This window comes from Neomonachus schauinslandi, chromosome 3 (assembly GCF_002201575.2).
Source record: "Neomonachus schauinslandi chromosome 3, ASM220157v2, whole genome shotgun sequence".
NCBI lineage: Eukaryota > Metazoa > Chordata > Mammalia > Carnivora > Phocidae > Neomonachus > Neomonachus schauinslandi.
Window position 1 is genome coordinate 185,660,700 of NC_058405.1, and position 15,232 is coordinate 185,675,931.

General features: G+C 44.5%; 1 protein-coding gene across 3 annotated transcripts in view; it reads left to right on the plus strand.

The window, feature by feature from the left end:
- The window catches only part of EIF4E2 (eukaryotic translation initiation factor 4E family member 2), a 28,365-nt gene continuing 13,133 nt past the window's right edge, over window positions 1–15,232 (plus strand). Inside the window, exons 1-5 of one of the 3 annotated variants that reach the window (XM_021690340.2) lie at window positions 1–102; window positions 6,674–6,788; window positions 8,457–8,591; window positions 13,747–13,851; window positions 15,075–15,227. In XM_021690340.2, coding sequence (XP_021546015.1) covers window positions 83–102; window positions 6,674–6,788; window positions 8,457–8,591; window positions 13,747–13,851; window positions 15,075–15,227 — 528 coding nt within the window. In that variant the 5' untranslated portion in view covers window positions 1–82. The remainder of the gene's footprint in view (window positions 103–6,673; window positions 6,789–8,456; window positions 8,592–13,746; window positions 13,852–15,074; window positions 15,228–15,232) is intronic. The other 2 variants (XM_021690339.1, XM_044913770.1) reach the window with 2 other exon arrangements.

Consider the following 15,232-nt stretch of genomic DNA (forward strand, 5'->3'; position numbering starts at 1 on the left):
AGTAGCCGGGCCCTAAGCTGGGGGGAGACCCGGAGGAGCGGAAGTCACTCCGTGAGGCAGTGGCGACGGCGGCGGTGAGAGGATGAACAACAAGTTCGACGCGTGAGTGGCGCGTGGCCGCCCTACGGGGCCCCTTCCCCCAACCGTTCCCCGCGCCCGCCCCCAGCGGGGCTGGCGGCGGCGAAACTCCCCGGCGCCGTCCTCCCTCCCGGGCTTGGGCTGCGGGCCTCGCGGGCCCAGGCGGCCCGCGGGGAAGAAGAGGGGGCTGGGGAGGCGTGATGCAGGGGTCTCGGAGACGCCGGGACGTGCGAAGCGCGGGGTCCCGGGGAGGAGAAGGCCGTGACGCCCGGAAGGAGATTTTTGGACGCCCCGCCCCGGTGGGTGCGGGTGGCCAGCGGCGTGGAGGGGCGGAGACCGCGGCGGTTTGGGTGTTTCCGCAGCCTGGCTGCCCTGCCTCTGAATCCGGCTTTCCACACTCTCTAGCCTGGGCAGGTCACCTCGCCTCTCTGAGTCAGTGTTCCCTTCTGCAGAGTGGGGATGGGAACAGCCCGGGTCGGAGAGTTGGGAAGATGCAGTGAGGTAATGTGGCTCTTGGGCCTAGGGGCTGCTCAGTTACGGAATGCTCCTCGTCTTCCTCAGGCTTCTTCCTACTTCCTTTCTTCTCCCTCTTTTCCCTTCCAACACACTCACCGGGAGCTGCTCTGTTTTCTTGCCCAACGCGCACACTTGACGTTGCCCCCGTCTCCACTTTGTGTCTACACTATCTGGTTCCTAGTTCCAGCATTAGTTGGAAGTGCAGAAAAGAAATGCAGAGTATTTTTGCATGTTTCCCTGTAGCGATTGTATTTTGAGGTAGATTATGTTCTTCTCTCTCTTCTAATAGTCTAGTAAATCTGTCTGATCTTCAGAGAGCTAGATTTCCAGGCCCAGACTCACCAGTTTGCCAGTTATTTGACAGTAGAAGAGTTGCCCAGCCATTGTTATCTAAACCACGTTAGTGGTTAGTGCCCTGCTGCTGCACGGGTGTGTTGTGATAAGGATCAAATCACATGCAACAGTGCTTAAAGGTACTTTGTAAATTGCTCATAGTGAGGAATAAATGTAAAGTGGCATCACTGTTTATTTAGGTTGTGACCCACTGCTGATGGGAAATTGGGGTTTTTCCAATACAGTGAGTGCTGATTGGCAAATTGAGGAGTCCTGGATTCCAGCGCTCTAGGCAGCTCCTCAGGAATGTTTCCTGGTTGCTCAGAAGTCTCCGGGACTTGGATAAAGTCTGGCGGAACGTTTCCCCAGCCTGCTGCTGAGCTGAGCCCATCTCAATACAAACAGCCACTCCCTCCCTCCCCGCCCCATTTGTACTCCTCATCTTAAGTCTCTGCAGCACCAAATTCCAGATCTAAGTCCTCCCTCAGTGGAGCTTTCTGCAAACCCTATACCCCTTCCTCCACTAAATTGAGCAGATCAAAATTTCATCTTAGGAAGACACTTTATGGTTTATCTAGCCCAGTCCTGCCAAAATCATTTGGGGATCTGCAGGAAGCTAATTTAAGAATGGTAGTAATGAAAAAAAAAAAAAGAATGGTAGTAATGGCTTCTGTAGGTATCTTGGCTTGATACTTTTCACATATTATTTCTACTCCTAACAACACTGCAAAGGGGATTATGTTACCTCCTTCCACAGATAGGAAAATGAGGCCCTCTGAGGTTAAGTAACTTGCCCACAAAAACAGGAAGGCCCATGTGGCGGAATTCAAATCCAGGTTTGTTTAACCTTGGTCCAAGTACCTCTTGACAAAAATTAACCTGGATCAATTTTTTTTTGAAGATTTTTTTTATTTGACAGAGACACAGCGAGAGAGGGAACATAAGCAGGGGGAGTGGGAGAGGGAGAAGCAGGCTTCCCGCTGAGCGGGGAGCCCGATGTGGGGCTCGATGTGGGGCTCGATCCCAGGACCCCGGGACCATGACCTGAGCCGAAGGCAGACGCTTAACGACTGAGCCACCCAGGCGCCCCTAACCTGGATCATTTTTAGTTAGTTCTAATTATTAAGTATTCATTATAGTGAGTCAATTTTTAAAGATTTTTTAAAATTTATTTGACAGAGATACAGCGAGAGAGGGAACACAAGCAGGGGGAGTGGGAGAGGGAGAAGCAGGCTTCCTGCTGAGCAGGGAGCTCGACATGGGGCTCGATCCCACATGACCTGAGCCAAAGGCAGACACTTAACAACTGAGCCACCCAGGCGCCCCTGAGTCAGAATTTTTTACCATCTCCTATCAATGCAGGAAAAAAACCAAAGCTTTCCTTTATTTGAAATTAGCAATTAGAGACCACGCTCCTGCCCCTGGTTTTGAAGTTTATTTGTTTAAGTGATCACTACACCCAAATGGGACTCGAACCCACAACCCCGAGACCAAGAGCTCCTCTGACTGAGCCAGCCCGGCGCCCCAAAAATCTGCAGTTTTTAGACTGTTGTTACGTGTTGGCTTGCAATTTCTTCACATCGTTCCTAAGGACTGGTGCCAGTTTGCCAGCATCCTAAAAGTCCAGTTCCTGGAGCTAGGTACTGTAGTCTAGTCTGATAAGCTCAGGTTAAAGAACTCTAACCTCCTCTAGTGTGTGGGCTCAACTTCTGTGAGTGTAACCTAGGACTGTAATTGCACCCCACCCCCCCACATCTGTCAATTCAGTTAGCTACCACTGTCATTGATCCTGTTGATATGTAAAACCCTAAGATGCTTTCACTGTTCTGCAGTCCCAGACTGATTAGTTTTCAGATTTAGATGCCATACTTGATTTTGTCATTCTTCTCTCTTTGCTAGCTTTTGGCCCTTTCTTAAAGTATTGTCTGAGCCACCTGTTTGGCGCTCATCCTATTCTGCCTTGTATGGCTTTGATTTGATTTGATTTTTAAGTTTTTATTTATTTGAGAGAGAGAAAGTGCGCACAAGCGGGGGGGCGGGGGCAGAGGGGAGAGGAAGAAGCCAACTCCCCTCTGAGCAGGGAGCCCAGTGTGGGGCTAGATCCCAGGACCCTGAGATCATGACCTGAGCTGAAGGCAGACACTTAACCGACTGAGCCACCCAGTCACCCCTATTGCTTTGATTTTAGAAGCACATTCATTAAACATGTTTATTGTCTGCCTCTGTCTGATGCTGGACATGTAAAGATGAATTAGACCAAGTTCCTATCCACAAGGAATTGGTCTAGTTAGAGAGTATGAGGACAAACCTGGGCAGAAGTTTGATGAGCTGACTTAGGGCCACTCAGTCTGGATAGCGCTAGAGATGGTAATTGCCCTCCTGATTGTATCATGACTCAAATCCAGCTTCAAGCTGAGAAGAGTAGCCTCTGGATGATAGGATGCAAGTGATTTGCCTTAAGTATAGGCTTAGAGGGCAGGGTAGTTGGCTAGCTCCACTCTCAAGAAATAACACAAGATGAAGGTCCATTAGGATTTCCTTTTACCATCTCTGAGGGGAATCGGGAAGTGTGGTCCAGGGATCTCAGTAGCACTGTTTCTTCTCAGATATAATTACTTCTGCTATTCTTTTTCTGTTTCCTAGTCGTGATTAGCAGCAAAGAAAGGAACTTATGTTTTTCTTGGGGCTAGTAAAATGAGAGATGTGGGGTGACTACCCCTCTTTAAGATTTAAAGGGAAGGGACCCCAGAGGATATAGTGGAGGCTGGGAGGTAAGAAGAAAGGGAAATGGTTTGAGTCCTGAGGTGTGCCCTTAAGACGAGAATTAGGAGCTGTCTTGGGCCTATTCAGTATAAAAAACCATGAGATATTTTTGATTGGGAGCCAGAAAATTAGCCATGACATTACAGCTGAGACAAGTACAAACATTTATATGGTGAGGTTCAGAAGAGGGGAGCCTGATCCAGCCTAGGGAGAGATTAGGAAATTTTTTTTTTTTTTTAAGATTTTATTTATTTAGGGGCGCCTGGGTGGCTCAGTCGTTAAGCGTCTGCCTTCGGCTCAGGTCGTGATCCCAGGGTCCTGGGATCGAGCCCCGCATCGGGCTGGCTCCCTGCTCCGCGGAAGCCTGCTTCTCCCTCTCCCACTCCCCCTGCTTGTGTTCCCTCTCTCGCTGTGTCTCTCTCTGTCATATAAATAAATAAAATCTTTTTTCTTTTTTTAAAGAGAGAGGGAACACAAGCAGGGGGAGTGGGAGAGGGAGAAGCAGGCTTCCGCGGAGCAGGGAGCCAGCCCGATGCGGGGCTCGATCCCAGGACCCTGGGATCACGACCTGAGCCGAAGGCAGACGCTTAACGACTGAGCCACCCAGGCGCCCCAGGAAATATTTCTAAGAGAAAGTGGCCCTCAGCCCGAGTCCTAAAGGTCAAGTTAAGTAGGGGAGGAGGGGCTCTCCAAGAAGAGACCACAGGATGAGCATAACAGAGGGGTGAGATCAGGGAAACTGTAAGTAGGTTGATAACACGAGAGCGGAAGGAGTTTGTTGGGACCAAGCAGGAGGTGATACTGGCCCATACAGAGCAGGACCTTTGTAGCAAACTGAGGCCTGAGTATGTGTACCTCATCCCCTCAATCAGGTCCTTGGGGACAGGCACTCTAGCATCTGATACACACAGTAAGTGGCTTGGTAAATGTGGGACTTGGTGCTCTACAGGCTCCTTTAGAAAAGTAAACCAACTCAAGTTTAATAAAGGGGAAGGATATCCTAAGCACAGATAATGTTCTCCCAGAAGTCTGGGGAGGTCAAACTAAGTCAGTGAGATGGCAGCATCACAAACAAAACCACTTTTCTATCTACTTTCTCTGCTCCGTTCCCTTTCTCCCTACTGGCTTTCTTTGCTCTTGTTCATTGTCTTTCCCTCATGGCTTTTCTCATAGGGGACCCATATGATTGCCCCAGCTCCTCAATCTGTGTGATCTTTCATCTCCTGGATAAAAAGCCAAGGAAGGAATCTACTCATAATTTTGAGCAAGACCATGGGGCATCAGTTATTGCCCAGGCTGGAATGCCCTTTGTTCAGGTACCCTTCATAGTCATGCCTTGACCAGAGTGGGGATGGGGTCATTTATGGCATGGTGCACCTGAATATATCCTACAGCTACGGCTGTGAAATGAGCAGAAGAGGCACCTAAACACATGGTTAGTGCATTCTAATATTTATTGAGTGCTTTTTATGTGCTAGGCACTGAAAATTCACGGGCAAAAGAAAATGCAAACTGCTTTGCAACATGTTTCTGTAGGTATGTAAGGTAATATCTGTGTTATCATTTGAGCATTTCTAGTACCTTTCTTGAGGATTACCTAATTCCATTTGACTAGATAGTCATTAGAGCCAAAGGTGATTTTGGAGAAGATCCATGATAAGCCAATGGTCCAGCTCTAAATTAAATGACATTCTTATTATCTTTGTGAATTCACCTTCTGTTTATCTTTTTGTATGAATCCAGTGAGCTTTAGATGTACCTGAAAGTCTTAGGGTAGTTTCACTGCTTCTAGAAGGATAGTACCTACTGTACATTTGACCAGTCTTACCAGGCAAGAAGACATTCATTCCTTCTTTCAGTCATTTCTTTTCTTTTCATTTAACATTGATTCATCATCTTGTGCAACATGTTCGGGCAACATCTTCTTGTCCTCGGTGCTGGAGATACAAAGATTAATAAGACTGTTCTAAGACATCCCTCCACTTAATAGGGAAAAGCAGACACGGGAAGAATGGCACCTTAGGCTAAGGGGCAGTGTTTGCAGACAGCACAGCTGCGGAACTATAGTTTGCTTTGGGAGATGGGGAGGGAAAGAGGGTATCTGTAGGCAGGAACCAGATTCTAGAGGATCTTAAATTTCATTGTACTTTATCCTGCAGGGTGGGCATCAAAAGGCAAGGGACAGTTGGTGGTTTTAAGAATGGAAGTTAAATGATTAGGTTTGTGTTTATTTTTTTAAGATTTATTTTAGAGAGAAAGAGCGAGCGCACGCACACGACTGCCAAGGGGAGGGGCGGAGGGAGAGACAGTCTCAAGCAGACTCTGCACTAAGCGTGAAGCTGGACGTGGGGCTCAACACAGGGTTCAACCTCACGACCCTGAGATCAGGACCCTGAGATCACTGCCTGAGCTGAAACCAAGAGTCCGATGCTTAACTGCCTGTGCAACCCAGCCGCCCCTCAGATTTTCATTTAGAAAGATGCTGGTGGCTATGTGGAGGATGGATAGAGAGTGGAGATGATTTGTATCAGACCATTTAGGAATTTATTGTGATAACTGAGATGACAGAGAAGTGGGCCTGAGCTAAAGCAGTGGCAGTGGGGAAGGATAGGAGAGATGGTTAGAAGAAGTGTCGAGAAAGATAAGTAAGTTTTTAAACTTCATTTGAAATGCTAAAGCATTTATATAATCCAGAAACTCTTACTATTGATTCATTATTTTTGGCAAAAAAAACCCCCACAATCCCTTAAACTGTTTGCCTCTTGCTTCTTTGCCTGTCAAAAAACTGGAAGACAGTGTTTTTTTGGAATTCCTCCTAACTGCCTTTCTACACTCCCTTGCTCTTCCCTCATCTTTTGTACATCTCTTTGCCTGTATTTTGAGTAGGGTTGGTTATATGGTTGTTCATTTGACCTGGTGGCTTTGTTAGGTAAGCAAGAATCAGCTCAGTCATGGCCTAACATTGTTTTGCCTTCCCATTCAGATTGAAAGACGATGACAGTGGGGACCATGATCAGAATGAAGAAAACAGCACACAGAAAGATGGTGAGAAGGAAAAAACAGAACGAGACAAAAGTCAGGGCAGCAGTAAGAGGAAGGTGAGTTTTGTGCTGTATAGATAGAATTGTCTTTGGACTTGGGACTTGGTTATCTTGTGGATTTTGTTACGTTAAAGATACCGGATTAACTTGATGGCACCCTATTTTGGAATATCTGCTTTTTTTTTTTTTTTTAAGGGTTTACTTACTTATTAGAAAGAGAGAGAATGCATGTGCACATGTGCTGAAGCAGGGGGAGGAGCAGAGGGAGAAGGGCAAACAGGCTCCACGCTGAGCATGGAGCCCGATGTGGGACTCGATCCCAGGACGCTGGGATCATGACCTGAGCCGAAATCAAGTCAGACGCATAACTGACTGAGCCACCCAGGTGCCCCTGGAATATCTGCTTTTGTTCTCAAAAAAAGATTGTTGAGGGCGCCTGGGTGGCTCAGTTGGTTAAGCGACTGCCTTCGGCTCAGGTCATGATCCTGGAGCCCCGGGATCGAGTCCCGCATCGGGCTCCCTGCTCGGCAGGGAGCCTGCTTCTCCCTCTGACCCTGCTCTCTCTCATTCTCTCTCTTTCAAATAAATAAATAAGATCTTTAAAAAAAAAAAAGATTGTTGAATCACTGGCATTCATGTTGGGAGTTAGAAATTTTCCCTTGCCACGGGATCTTGAGATGTTGCCTTGCTTTCCAGCATTCTCCCAGCACGAGAGATGAACCCTGGAGTTTAACAGGGCTATTTTTTGCTTCATAAGCTGCTGCTGAATATTTAATCCTACACATCCCTTGAAATTTTAGACTCTTTAGTCAGTATTAATCTAAGCTGAAAGTTACTTGGAAAGGAGAAAGTTTAGAGAATGAGAGATTGATGGATCAATTTCTTTCTTTCTTTTTTTAAGGTTTTATTTATTTGTCAGGGAGAGAGAGTGCACGCAAGCAGGGGGAATGGCAGGCAGAGGGAGAAGCAGGCTCCCTACTGAGCAAGGAGCCTGATGTGGGACTCAGGCCCAGGACCCTGGGATCATGACTTGAGCCGAAGGCAGATGCTTAACTGACTGAGCCACCCGGGTATCCCGGATCAATTTCTTTTTTGAAATATCAGAACAATTGTTTCTCTCATGAGGTTGAGGACTATCCAGATACAAGCATTGTAGGTGCTAAGAGAACACAAAAGTGAATGAGACTATGGATCAAGGGGCTTACATTTAATAGTAGCAGTAATAATGGTAGCTGACACCGAACACTTACTATGTGCCGGGCACTGTGCTAAGCACTTTTCATCTATTAATTTATTTGATCCTCTCAGCAACCCTATGATATGGTTATTATTATTATTTCCTTCATTTTGCAGATAAGCAACAGAGGCAGAAACTGGTGAGGCAGCTTGCCCAGGTTACTAGCCAGTAAGTGATAAAGTGTCATAGAGGAGGCCAGTACTTGGCCTGGGAGTACTTGGCTGAGATAAGATATAAACATAAATACCTAAGATAGGAAACAGAAAGTTACAAACACCATAAGAACACAGATGAAATGTTACAGGAACTTAGAGTCAGTTAACCACTAAAGAGTTAGTTAACCACTAAGTGGAATCTTGGGCATATTGCAGGTAATTGAAGATGTGTCCTTTTTGTGGAGGTGGTAATGGGTGACACTGTAAAATGTTTTCTGTGTCTCAGATCATGTGAAAAATGCCCCGGATTAACACACCTTGTTTAATTCACAGGCTGTTGTCCCTGGACCAGCAGAGCATCCCCTGCAGTACAACTATACTTTCTGGTACTCCAGAAGGACTCCCGGCCGTCCCACCAGCTCACAGAGCTATGAACAGAATATCAAACAGATTGGCACCTTTGCCTCTGTGAGTACTTACTGGTTTAATGTAGTGAGCCTTGGTAGCACGTTCATGCCTATACTTACCTCATTGTGTTTATTTATTTTCCTGGTGACCTGTTTAGGATTCTGGTTTCTTTATCTGACTGACCTGAGTCCCTGAGGTCAGGTTTGCTCATTCTTAGATTTCTCATTAGACATCCATAAGTAGCATACATAGGTATCACAAAGTATGTGAATTGACAAGTTGACCGTAAGGGGACAATACAAAAATACAGGTTTGTTTAAGTAGATATGTATTGAGTCCTTATTGCGTGCAAAGTGTCATGGAGGATAAAAAATTTTATAATACGTTGTATCTATTTTTATGAAGCTTGACAGTAAAGTCAAGAGTAAAATTCAAAAGTTTCTCTTGTATTAAGAACCTCCTATTAACAGGGCACCTGGCTGGTAGAGCATGGGACTCTTAATCTTGGGGGCATAGAGCTTACTTTAAAAAAAAAGAAAAAAGGGGCGTAGTTAAGCGTCTGCCTTCGGCTCAGGTCATGATCCCAGGGTCCTGGGATCAAGCCCCGCATCGGGTTCCCTGCTCTGTGGGAAGCCTGCTTCTCCCTCTCCCACTCCCCCTGCTTGTGTCCCCTCTCTCGCTGTGTCTCTCTCTGTCAAATAAATAAATAAAATCTTTAAAAAGAAAAGAAAAGAAAAAAGAACCTCCCATTAGGGTTTAGGATATGTTAGTAACTGTGCATAAAGTAGCATCTTCTTCCTGTGTTCAGAAAGAAAATGAAATCCTAATAATTGTTTTTGTAAGTACTGTCAGGGTCAGAAATAGCCACAGCTCTGTCTGTCTCCGTCACAGGTGGCTAGGTTTGTGTACCCTGAAAGCTGTCTGCAACTAACACCAGTCTTGTTCAACAAAAATTTTTATGTACTTCCTACGTGCTGTACATTTGATTTCTGGGCAGAATCAAATGCAGGATTTGTTATTTTCTTGAAATTGCGGAGGTTTTTTTCCCATTTAAAATGCAGACACTGGAAAAGGAAACTGTAACAGACAGTAAACATTACAATAAATTGGTAAAGAAGAAAGACCCAGTAATAGGCACTTGATGTAATTTCCTTTGATCATTATAATAACCCTATGAGATCAGTGATATTATCCGTATTTTACAAACAAGGAAAGTGAGACTTGGGTTAAGTATCTGATCAAAGTGTCAAGTCAGTCATAATCTACTTAAAGTGGAGGAGCCAGGATTGAAACTCAGGTTGGGTAGGCTGTAAAAGCTACATTCCAGAGCCCATACATACATACCCTTTCATTTCCTCTTCCATTACACCAAAGTGCAAGTCGCGTGTCTCTAATATTTTTAATGTTATTTCTAGACAAACTATCCATTTATTACTAATCAGTTATATATTTGTGTGTATATATACATATCTGGTAAGCAGATTATCTGATTACTCTGCTGAGTTGATATAATTTCAGCCCAAAGCAAGGATTTTAGTTAGCCTGTGCTTCTTTCTTTCTTTTTTTAAGTAGGCTCCATGCCCATCATGGGGCTCAACTCATGACCCTGAGATTAAGAGCTGCATGCTCCACCAGCTGAGCCAGCCAGGTGCCTGCCTGTGCTCCCTTGTTACTGGTAGATGTAGGCTTTTTTATAATACTAAAAATAGCTTGTGCACTGTGTGCATATTTGGTTCAAGAAATGTTTGTTGAATGAATTCACTAACAGTTCTAAAATGAATTAAGACCTTGCCCTTAAAGAAGTAAGTCATTCCCAGGGATTTTAATACAGGGAGATAGTGAGAAGTGCTATAGGGAAGGCATGGCTAAAGTGCTCTTGAAGTTCAGAGGAAAGAAGGAATTAATTCCAACTTGGGGAAAGCCTCTTTGGAGGAGATGGGCTTAAAATTAAACTTAACGAGTCCTAGCTGGCTCATTCAGAAGAACATGTGACTCTTGATGTCCTGGTTGTGAGTTCAAGCCCCACATTGGGTGTAGAGATAACCAAAAAAAATAAATAAACTTAAATATATGTGTATAATATAATATATATAATAAACATATAATATATATATAATTGAACTTAAAAATTTGAACAGGAGATACGAAAAGAACGGAATTGTTGGTAAAGGGAATAATAGAAATAAACTTTTGAAAATATCAGTGCGTTCCTAACATTCCTGAATCTATCACAAAAATGTTGATGACCTGCCATGTGAGAAAGTTAGACATTACAGGGAAGGTGGCAGCCCATTGTGTTCTGAACAACTGGATGAGCACCTGGAGGGTCAGAGAAGATTGAACTTAGGGTGGGGATGGGAAGTTTTCATTCAGGATTCTGTTCAGTTATTTGGGGGTAATTGTGAATATTTCTAGCATTTTTTTTTCCTTTTAAGAAAGGCATATATAAATTTACTCAGCTTGTTCACAAAGGGTTTTCTTTTCTTTTTTTAAGATTTTATTTTATTAGCGCACACACAAGTTGGGGGGAGAGGGGTAGAGGGAGAGGCAGATTCCCTACTGAGCAGGGAGCCCAACATGGGGCTCCATATGTGGGGCTCGATCCCAGGACCCCAAGATCACAACCCGAGCCAAAGGTGGACACTTAACAGACTGAGCCACCCCAGCACCTCTCTTTTCTTTTGGCATAAATGTTGAGTTGACTAGAGCAACATCATCAGCATCATCTGGGGTGTCATTCTTCCAGACTCAATGGCTGTGTGACCATGGTGTTTAAAGTTGGCTATCATGTAAGTCAAGGCATTAGGAAGTGTCTCACAATATTAGGTTCCTCACAGAGAAATAATCACACTGTGGAACCTTTTATCAAATCTAAAGCAGTATTTCTCAATGCTCCTTAATCCTAATATTTGACCATATTTAAAAGTTCTTGAAGTCAGGGTGACTAAGAAGGCAGTGTCTTAAAATGGGAGAGCAGTGGACTTGGGGATCACAGGCTCATCTGCTCTGGTGCTGGACTCAGGGCAAGGCCAGTTCTGAAACCATTTTCTCAACTATAAAATGAGGAAGGTAGTTGAGATTATTTCTTTTTTCAAAGATTTTTTTGGAGAGAGAGTGTGTGTGCTAGTGAGGGGAGGGGCAGATGGAGAGGGAGGGAAGAAGCATACTCCCCGCTGAGCACAGAGCCCAATATAGAGCTCGATGTAGGGCTCCAGGACCCCAAGACCATGACCCGAGCCAAAACCAAGAGTCAGATGCTCAACCAACTGAGCCACCCCGGTGCCCCAAGATTATTTCTGAAGTCTTTTTTTGTGCAGCTCACATTCTGAGTCTGAACATTTATTTTTTTGTTTCAGTGAGGAGTTTCAGAAACCAAAATTGCCTAAAGAGAAGGAAGAATAAATCTTTTAAAGCCTAATAGTATTTCTCAAGTTGTTTACTTCATCTCTCTTGTGATTTGGATATAAGATTATGACTATGAGATTCTATAGTCTGGCTATAAAATTGGAAGAGACCAAACTGCTAATAAAGCAATGCTTGATCGGGGAATTGGGGGTGGCTGGTATACTTTCTTCCTAACCACCCCTACCCCCAATTCCTAATTCACAGTGAGCCACAGGTTCTAGTGGGTGTATTTTGTTTCTTCCCGCTGTGTCAGAGTGGGAAAAGATGATTGCTCATTTAATACATATGGCCTCTTACTGCCCCCAGTTGCTGTATACAGTTAAACATAGTGGTTGTTGAGATGAGACACTGCTTCAAAATCCTATGAATGGCATTTGTTCCTGACTTCTTTGTAACATGAGACAGTTCCCGTGTTCCTGTTCTCTAGAGGAACTGGAGGAACAGCCACTTCATAGAGTGTAAGGTCTCTTTCTCCTTAGTTGCTATCCACATCTAGAAGTATGACCTGAATCTCTGTCTACTCAATACCCATTTTCAGCTACACATTATGATGTCTTGCTGGGCGTTTGTTGAGAGCCTCCTCACTGGTGTATTGGCAAATACCAACTGACTTCACACTATTCCACGTTTTTTCTTTCTTCCTAAAGTGTGCCTCTTCACTAGCCAGTACTTTGTGGGTGTCCCCTATGAGTTACAAAGGACGAGGGAAGTAAGGTCTCCTTATCATGGCACTACTGAGAGAAACGGGAACAGCTCAATGAGTAGAAATAAGCATGTATCTGATAGACAAATAATGTCGTTTTCTAACAGGATTATGAAAGAGGGGCAAGGATTATGAAGGAGGGACAAGGAGAAACATAAATTTTCTAGCTAAGAAGAGGGACTTAAAGCCCAAATATGAGACGCTGAGTTCTGTTGGTTTTGGCTATGGTTTAGAGTAGTGCGTGTGGTTGATCCCATCACTTATGCTCAATAACCAAACAGAAGTAAAATGTATTCATTGTAGTTAATGCTGTATCTGCCAATAAACCAGTCTTTGAGAAGTGATCAAACTTCATGGGGATGTGATGTACAGCATGATGACTGTAGTTAATAATAATGTATTTTTTAAAAAGTGATTTGGTTCTAAAAAAAAATACATTCAGGCTGAGGTTATGTGGCACTTCATATACCTCAAGACTAAAAGGATTCCACTCTGTTGGGACACCTGGCTGGCTCAGCTGGTAGAGTGTGACACTGTAAGATTTTATTTGCTCACTTGACAGAGCCGAAGTAGGGGGAGCAGCAGAGGGAGAGGGAGAAGCAGGCCCCCGGCTGAGCAGGGAGCCTGATGCGGGGCTCAATCCCAGGATCCTGGGATCACGACCCGAGCCGAAGGCAGATGCTTAACCGACTGAGCCACCCAGGCGCCCCGAGTATGAGACTCTTAATCTCAGGGTCATGAGTTCAAGCCCCACATTGAGCTTAGAGCCTACTTAAGAAAAAGAAAGAAACTAAAAGGATTCCACTGTGTAGAACAGGGTCCTCTTACAGCATGTGATGCTTATCCTGGGGCTTCCACAACTAGGGCTCCTGGCTGAGGCATTTTCCACCTAAAGAGTTTTTTCTTGTATCAACAATATTGTATCTTTATACTTCCCATGCAACCTGCCTGCCTTCCCACACACTTCCCCAAATGAGAATGTGTCCTCCAAAAAGTAGAGTCTGTAGCAGAGTGTCTTCCGTGTTTATGTTCTTCGCCTAAATCTCATACTCATTTAAAGAAAAAGGAAAGACACATCTTTTGTGCTCTGGGGCCTTCTCTCTCCAGGTGGAGCAGTTCTGGAGGTTTTATAGCCACATGGTACGTCCCGGGGACCTGACAGGCCACAGTGACTTCCATCTCTTCAAAGAAGGAATTAAACCCATGTGGGAGGTAAGCCTGGAGGACCTCAGACCACTGTTCTGAATGTTTGGGTTTTTTTTTTTAGCCTTGCTAAGGTTAAAAGTATTTGAAGTCTCCTCTCAGAGCTGCATCACTATTTGGTACATCCTTGGAGCCAGGACCTCTGGGAAAAGGCACTGACGTCATTGCTTGTCAGTGTGTTCACAAAGATTTTTTTTATCACTAAAATGGTATTATAACAACATTAAAGGACTTTTTTTTTTTAATTACCCTTATTCCCATCAAACTGGTTGTTTGTGTGTGTGTGTGTGTGTGTGTGATATACTACTGTAGTGTATGTGTGATTGAAATGGGTAAAAGGTAAACTTACTGACAGGCAGTAGCTGGAGACCCAGAGCTGAGCTCTGTGATCTCTTTGCTGTAATCCATCGTGTGTTCTGATGCCAGGGCATTTTTTTAGAAGACAAATGTGAACACACACACACACCCAACTATAGGCCCTATGCAGCTCTGCATTGCTCACATGATCTTGCACTCACTCACCCTCCAGGCCTCATCTCCCAGCATGCCTAGGCCTTCCCTTCAGTGCAGGCAGCCTTCCTCTTTGCATATCTCCCTGACACACAGTCCCACTTTGTACAAGGCCATGTTTTTCTCGATGCCTACAGACCCTTCACCTGCTTTACCTGCCTAACTCTGTGTCCCTCAAGACCTAGCTTAATGTTTCCTCTTCTTGAGTGTTTCTGTCTTGTTCTTCTTTAACTTAGTGTATCTCTGTTACAGCAACACTTGTCAGACTCTACTGCTGTGATTAGTTTTCTTGGCTATCTCCTCCACTTTCTTGTATCAACAGTACCAGACTGGATCTGGTAGAGACTGTGGCTTCACGTGTGTATGCTTGAGACGTAGTGACACTTGGTAAATTTTCAGTGAAGTGAGGAATGATCTCTGTTTGAAATCTGACATCACTTTATTTTGGTTCCTAAAGTAGTTCGAGAAAAAGAGGATTATTTTTAAAGGGTCAGCTTAGCCATTCATTGTTATGGCTTGTACCAAGGATTCCCACCTTGTTCTTTTCTTCCCATTTCTTGTCTCCCTAGTCCTAGCACCATTTTTCCTGTAAAGTTGAATAACTGGAAAGTGACAAGACATCTTAAGTGTTCAAGGGATCCCTGGCTTTTTTCCTGCCTTCATACAAAAGTAAAAGACCTGCGAAACCACATTTTAACTTTAATGCTTTCTCTCTTGTACAGGATGATGCAAATAAAAATGGTGGCAAGTGGATTATTCGGCTGCGGAAGGGCTTGGCATCCCGTTGCTGGGAGAATCTTATCCTGGCCATGTTGGGGGAACAGTTCATGGTTGGGGAGGAGATCTGTGGGGCTGTGGTCTCTGTCCGGTTTCAGGTAAG